We start from the raw sequence: 7,638 nt of genomic DNA, 5'->3' as shown, positions 1-7,638 counted from the left end.
CCCCACCCCCGGGCCCAGACTTGCTTGCCATGTTGGGCTGTTGAGAATGCTGTGAGGTCCAGGGTGGGTTTCTTCTGTTTACATGGCATGTCAATATCAGCATTGCCTGTCCCATCCCGTCCTCGTTGGTCAGCTTTTGCCTTTTCAAACTTCAGTAGATGGACAATGACCTTTCAGTTGGAACCCAGAGTCTTGGAAAGAACAATACTTTCCCTAGAATTGGAAATAACTGTGATTCTTTTTGCCTAAAAATGTGATGGAATTTTGTAGCATCTTGCCAGAGGTTTGATACGTGGTGTTTTCGAATAGTTGGCACGTCCTCATTTGTATCATTTGTATGATGAGCCGAGATAAGGATGTTCTAAAATACCCGAATGAATTCAGAGTCGGATCATAGCGGCCCCTCTGGCTCCCCCCACGTATGTTCCCAGCCTCCTGCTTGATGTTTCTTTCATGTTTCCAGGTCTTCGGGGCCTGGTGTGGGATTGGTATCTCGATGCTGGGGACCACAGCACAGACTGACAGCCCTTTCGGGTGTGTGGGTCCTGTGCCGCGGCCCCAGGAGAAGGCGCTGCGGCCTGGGTGCAGGTTGTGAAGATGGCTGTCCCTCCAGGCATTTGGGAGCCCGGTCGGATGTCCTCCGTTTCCCCAGGGACAGGGGACGGCTCGCTTGTGCAATCCCGCGGACCCGGTGGCTGGCAGGGCCGGTGGCAGCTGACCCGGTGACTCACACGGCACCTCCTCCCTCCTGAGTTCCTGCAGCCTCGTGAATCTCACATGAGGGACATGAGTGGCTCTTGAGAAATCTCTACGGGAGAGGCTGTGCGCTTTTCTTTTAAGATCGATGAGGTGACTTTCCCTAAAATGAGCACATTGCTTACCGTCTCCTGACCTTAGGACAAGGTGTGTGATGCTGCTGCTTCTTACCGAGGGCTTATTGGTGTTGGTGGTTCTGTTCTCCCTGAGAGTCATGAGGGGCTGCTGTTAATTCTCCGAAGCAGAGAGGGGCTGTTCTCCCTTCCTTAGCGCTCCTCGTTCCTTACTCAGCCGTGCAGACACAGTGCCTCAGTCATCACATGCTGCCTGTCCTGCGTGCATTTGTAGCAATTCTTAGTAATAAACTACAGCTTTCCCTTATGAACCAGTGAACTGGCAGGAATAGGAATCGTGCAAATAGGTCCTTTCTGTTACCTCCTTCACTGCTGTGCTTGACCAGGTTTTGGGGTGGCATTTGCTTTACTGAATATTTTCAGGAGGTTGACCTTGCAGGGCCTCTTGCCATCACCCCTTCCCAGGTGACAGTGGGAGTTCTGTGTGGGAGCTGAGGGGTGCTTCCTGCACTGAGGCCCCGGGGAACCGTGTTGATTCCACAGGTGTTTCCGCTGTCCTGCGTCTGGTATGGAGAGTGTGGGATTGCTTCTGGAGACAAGAGGTACAACTGCGAGTATTCCGGGCCCCCGAGGGCACTGCCGAAGGACGGGTATGACTTAGTGCAGGTAAGCCCGTGCTCTGGGCACTGGGAACATGGATTCGAATCAGAGAACCTCCGTGATCATGTCTGAGATTCACTGTGACGTTCACTGCGCCAACTAGCGGTGGGGTATCTGAAGCTGGCTCATATGTGCCTGAATTTTAGCTCGCAACTCAAAGCAAAAAATCGGCCAAGACATGGCTCGTATCTCGAAAAAACTCGTTAGTTGGGACACTCGTAAGTCAAGGCCTCATTGCACTACTGTGTGCGGGGGTTGAGGGGAAACACCTGCAGGGTTAACTCTGACCCGAAACCACGAGGCAGCATATGATGACAGAGGAGATAAGACGACTCCAGGGGTGGGTTTTCGGGGCTGACTTCACGCCTTTCCCGTGAAGTTTCTCATTGCAGGTCACTGTTGGGGACTGACCCTGGTGTCTCAGAGGTGCTCTTTGCACCTTCTTCCAAATGGGCTGGAAGTTAGCTTCTCCTGGTTCTGGATTTCAGGGCCTGAGTGCACGAGGCAGCCACAGGGCTGTGGCTTCTTTGTCCTCCGTTCATTTAGTGGTTCCTTGGTCTTCCTCTGAGAGCCTGTGGGCTTGGCTGCTACCAGCATTCTGTTTTCTGTCGTCTCCTTCACCATCCCTGATACACAGAGATGTTAGGAAGAATTGGGAAAATCAAGGTGAAAGACTAGTTTAGAGGCGTAAGCATCTAAAATCAACTTGACAGGGTAGCAGGTGTTGGAGATGTTGCTCCTTCATCCAAATAGTTAAAGGCATGACCTGCCCTGGAGTGGCTCCCGGATACACAGTGAACAGCATTCTGGTCCAACGTACATGAAAAAGCACAAGGAGAGGTAAGCTGATTGGTCAGGGAGGAGAGTGAGCTTCCAAATAAGAAAAAAGTTGAACTGTCCCTACTTTTGTGAATCCTTAGCTTTGAACTAGTGCATTGATGGCCTTTAAAAGAATTCTGCAAGGCCTTTGCCAAGAGGGTCTGCGTCTTGTGCACGGGAAAGGGTGGGTAAAGCTGCTTGTTGCCCTGGTGATGTCTGTCTCTGTTGGACTGCGCTGACCTGATTTCCCTGCTTTCTCCCCTAAAGGAACTCTGTCCGGGGCTCTTCTTCGGCAACATCAGCCTCTGCTGTGATGTGCAGCAGCTCCGGACCCTGAAAGACAACCTGCAGCTGCCTCTCCAGTTTCTGTCCAGGTAGGTCGGCCGCCAGGCAAGCAGGAGAAGACGGTGTTAGGTCCGCAGGTCCTCGAATAAGGCCCTTTCCTTCAACGGCATTTCGTTATAATGTCGCCGAGATGCCGTAGGAGCTGAGCTCTTGTGTCTGTCAGTCACTCTGTGGTGACATTGGTTTATTGTATGTGGTTTCCCTCAGAGCCTTTGAGCCTGACGAAGGCACTGAGCAAGGCCTCCTGCACTTCTTAGCCGGCTCATTCCCGTTCCTTTAAGGTTTTGTTTTATTTTGAGAAAGCAATCTTAAGACTTCCAGGAACAGTGAATACTTTCTGATAAAGTAGTAATGATCAAACTTACTTTTCTCCTAGTTACTTACAGTCAGGGTTATACTTGGTTTTCCTCCGAGCTGTCTTCACCCCAAAGGGCCTCTCCACTGTGACTAACCAGGTCCTTCCACACGGAGCTCTGCCCCCAGGGGTTCTGCTCAGGTCTCTGACCCACACCTTTATGTGGAGTCTCTCGTCGCCCACCGTCACCTCCCGGGTTTGCACACGGTTCTCTTCCGGGGTGACGTGATGTGCTTGAGGCCATGCCTCCCGAGAGCTGGCCTTGACTGTTAACCGGGTTGCTCTGGCGTAGCTGGCTGGTTTTGTCAGAGTCTGTTTGCTGTCCAGTCTGTGCTCTGTGACTAGGGCAGTGAGAGGGTTACGTGAGAGATGTTCTTGTCTAAGCCACGCAGCAGCTCTCACATGTGCAGAAGGACAAGCGGACATGGTCTTGTCACAAGGCCGATGGGAAGGATGTATGACGTGGGTATGCTGCTCTGTGCGGAGATCACTGCAGGCAAAGGGCCCACGTCGGCGTCCACCGAGGAATTTCTGTTCTTCCCAGAAGTTTAAGTTGCCGGTAAAGAGGGGAAACAGTCCCTCAATTGTCCTTCCAGGACAACGTGCAATTTAATGACAGATGGAAAGTTAAGATCTGATTGGGCGGCATGTCCTGTGGTGCCGATGGTGCCAGCCTGGAGCCACCGCTCGGCAACCTCGCTTCTTTAGCACCGCCGAAGGAAGGCATTACGGTGTCAGAGGTAACCGCATTGTCTCCATGTTGTCAGCGGTGCCAATGCTTTATCCACAGTGGAAACGATGAGAAGTCGCTCTGTGGAATGCCAGGCAGCTGTCAGATCGAGGACTGTGGAGATTAAATGCGTAGCCTGGCGGGAGTTTGTAATTCGTGGAGAGTGACAAAACTGCACCCAAAGTGGTTTTATAAATGGTGCTGGTGTCCTTCCCGTTGTTGTCATGGTAACGCACAAGACTCCTGAGGGTCAGGGTGTGTGGCTCTGTCTTCACTGCACCAGGGGCTGTGAGGCTCAAACACGTCCTGAGTGTCGCCCTCGGATCGGAGCCGTTGTGATTGGTTGTGCTGCAGGTCCATGAAGCAGTCGTTTTGCAGAGAGCTGTGAGCCAGAGAGGAGAGAGGGTGCTTTTGCCACAAAACTCCACCTCAGGAGCTTAACCTTCGAGCCTGAGGCCCGCAGGCACCTGTGGTTTTGCTCCTCCGACCGCCAGTGCTGCTGTCTCCTCAGGCCACAGGGAGTGCTCCTGAGTGAGGGAGGCCTGTGTTAGCCGGGCTGGGGAGAGCCCTTCAGTGGGCTGTAAACTCATCACTGTCACCAGGAGGCGTTTAAGTCCCTTTAGCTTCAAGTCATGGAAAACATTTCTCTAAATTAGAAAGTGCAGAATTCAGAGACGCATTTTGCTGTTTGACCTTACCTCTGGACAACATAGATGTAGTAATAAGGGCCGTGTTTAGAGAGGTGTCTTTATTTTAACACGAGGGTTTAGGCTTATTTATAGTGGCTGGGGGTAATGTGTCTTCATGATAATAAAATTTAAATATGCTTTTCCTATTTTAAATCATCGTTTTGTTCTATTGTCGGTGACATCATACAGAGTATGGTTACTTTTTCTCTAGATGTCCATCCTGTTTTTACAACCTGATGAACTTGTTTTGTGAGCTGACATGTAGCCCTCGACAAAGCCAGTTTCTGAACGTTACAGAAACCGAAGAGTATGTGGACCCTGTTACCCACGATAATAAAACCAACGTGAAGGAGCTACAGTACTATGTTGGAGAGAGTTTTGCCAATGGTGAGTACACTTTCAGGGATTCCTCTTTTACAATTGGTATCCGGCTGTGGATCAGGTTGTTTCTTTTTGCTGTCCTGTCAACTGTGTGAAAGTGACAGTGTTTGTTTCATTGGCCGTGAATGCAGGTTGTTGCTGCTTGTATCCGAACCCTATACAACCATCTCCTGAAAGAGGAGATTTGCTTTAACTGCTTCCTAACTATACGCTTCCACATGGGAATTCTGAGTATGTGCAAGTTTCCTTCTGTACATTTTAGAAACAGTGGAACTGTGGTTCTGTTGGACATGAATTGTGTCACTCCATGAATTACTGCAAGACTGAGGAGAGGGGTGGAGAGTAGTTGGCAGAGAGGACATTTTGACTGTGAAGAAACAGATTGCCATAAGGGAAAGGAAGCAGGTATAGCAATCCAGGGAGAGGGACCCCAACAACTAGAAATAATAGGACAATCTGAAAAGACCATATGATGTTTGTTGAAAATCATTGAAATAAAGGAATTTTTTAAAAATATGTTTTTATTGATTTGAAAGAGAGCGGAAGGGAGAGGGAGAGAGAAACACTGATTGGTTACTTCCCACAAGCACCCAACTGGGGATTGAACCTGCAACCTGGACATGTGCTCTGACCGGGAATTGAACCAGCAGCCTTTTGGTGCATGGGACAACACTCATCCATCTGAGCCACACTGGCTAGGGCAGAGATGAAAGAATTTTGAAAGAATAAGATTCTAGAGAAAGAATGAAAGATTAGAAATAGAACCACCTGGACCTATTAATGAGAAATAGTCATTTAAATGGCTAAAAGATAAGCAGCAGATCAGACACAGCTACATCATGTGCCCAAGAATGACCTATAAAGTAAGAGAGTAAGAATTTGACAGAGTGGTTGATTAGAAGAGCAACATACAACTTTAACTGTAATGGCCAATTAAAAACATAACAAAAAATTAATAGATAAAAGTCCCACTCACAGAAGCAACAGAAAGTTAGATGCCTAGGAATAAATTTGCCAAAAGATGTGACATAAAAGACAGTCTGCTGAACAGAGAGAGGTCATTCTGAACCATGCATGTGGAAATTGATCCATGTAACAGGGGTGCTGCTACTGATTAAGGAAAGTGGCTAGTTGATAGATGGAGTGAGAGAATTGATTCCTCTATTCATCTAGTTTCTATTTTTGCTCATTATACTAAAAAATATTTAGACTAAAAATGCTAACCTTGGAAATTTTTAGAAACAAACAAAAAATCAGAGACACTAATGCTAATTAAGAGAATGGATAATATATGGGAGCATAGTCATAGTCAATAATGGAATACTTAAAACTGTTCAAATATCTGAGTGTTAGGGCATTCACATGAATGACTCTTTAAAACAGAGGTCCTCAAACTTTTTAAATGGGGCCAGTACACTGTTCCTCAGACATTCCACACATGCGCACTGCGGGCCCGGGACGAGTCGGCTGCTCAGCAGGACAGGCAGCAGCGGCAAAAACACCCGGCGGCCGATAAATGTTTTCGGCGGCCGCATGTGGCCCCCAGGCCGTAGTTTGAGGACCCCTGCTTTAAAATGTTGACTGAAAATGTTATAGAATATACATGTTAATATGTTGTTTATATTAAACAATGCTATATATTCATGAATATGACACAAAAGTGTGCATGCATAGGAAAGATAAGCATCACATTCAGGATGTGGTTGCCTTAAGGACGGAGGATGGTCAGGGAGGGGAGTCAGAGCCTCAGTTGTGTCTTTAGTTTTTTTTGTTGTTGTTGTTTTTTTAATGTTGAGGCAAATGTAAATAGTGAGATAGCTATAGAGGGGTGGTGAGTACATGGGAATTGGGAATTGTATGCTCCATGTTTTCTGTATGCTTGAAATATTCACTAAAATAAAAACCTGAACACCACATGGCAGGCCGGAAGATGTGATGGAATTACCCAGAGGACAGCAGAGACTTGCACAGATCATTACAGAAGTGGCATGTGGGGTACAGTGAGGGGCTCTGACAGAAGACAAGAGAGAGAGAGTTGGGAGAGAGTGAGCAAAAGGAAAATGGCTGAGGACTTTCCAGAATGGATGAGAGAGGAACCCCCAGACTTAGGGAAAGGAAAGAAAAATGCAAGCCAGACAAATTAGAAACAGGATGCACAGACGGCAGGCGTGGTCCTGTACGCGTGCTGTGTGTGCTCTGACCGTGAAGTAAGAGAACGGCTCTATTACAGTGCAGTTCCTGCCGCAGGAGGTTTCTGGAACCAGCTTTGTTGACCGAGGGGCACTAAGCTCATAGCTGTCCATCCTCAGCCTCAGTCGCTCCTCCGTGCAGGAGGGAGGGTGCCTCTGGGCAGTGTAGGCTCCTGGGAGGCCTGGCTTCCTGCCTGTGGTGTGTGAGACTGGACTCTGGCCACGTCGGTGTGATGAGCTAGGTCAGGGGTGGTCTCCGGTGCCGCCCTTGTGCACTGTGGCCGCTCCGCCCTGCCTTCTGCCCACGGTGCACGTGCACGTGCACTCCAGGCCACACATGGAGGCCTTTGTGGTCTCGCCCTGTGACGGCAGCGTCATTTCCGCCTTCCCCCTGTTCCCCTGCTAGCCATGTACAACGCCTGCAGGGACGTGGAGGCCCCCTCGAGCAACGACAAGGCCCTGGGGCTCCTGTGTGGGAAGGAGGCCGCAGCCTGCAACGCCACCAACTGGATCGAGTACATGTTCAACAAGGACAACGGCCAGGCCCCCTTCACCATCACTCCCGTCTTCTCAGGTGGGCACGCGCTCCGGGCGGCGCAGTCAGGGTGTTAGCGCCCAGGAGCCTTCAGTGCAGCAGGAA

At 49.4% G+C, this 7,638-nt stretch overlaps 1 protein-coding gene across 1 annotated transcript in view; it reads left to right on the top strand.

Moving 5' to 3' along the window:
* The window catches only part of NPC1 (Niemann-Pick disease, type C1), a 43,223-nt gene that overhangs the window by 7,046 nt on the left and 28,539 nt on the right, over positions 1-7,638 (top strand). The window contains exons 5-8 of the mRNA XM_015570546.1: positions 1,369-1,496; positions 2,577-2,683; positions 4,640-4,815; positions 7,405-7,572. Coding sequence (XP_015426032.1) covers positions 1,369-1,496; positions 2,577-2,683; positions 4,640-4,815; positions 7,405-7,572 — 579 coding nt within the window. The remainder of the gene's footprint in view (positions 1-1,368; positions 1,497-2,576; positions 2,684-4,639; positions 4,816-7,404; positions 7,573-7,638) is intronic.

This window comes from Myotis davidii, unplaced genomic scaffold, assembly GCF_000327345.1.
Source record: "Myotis davidii unplaced genomic scaffold, ASM32734v1 scaffold1467, whole genome shotgun sequence".
Taxonomy (NCBI): Eukaryota; Metazoa; Chordata; class Mammalia; order Chiroptera; family Vespertilionidae; genus Myotis; species Myotis davidii.
The sequence above is the reverse complement of the archived record's forward strand: the minus strand, read 5'-3'. Positions and strand labels throughout refer to the sequence as shown.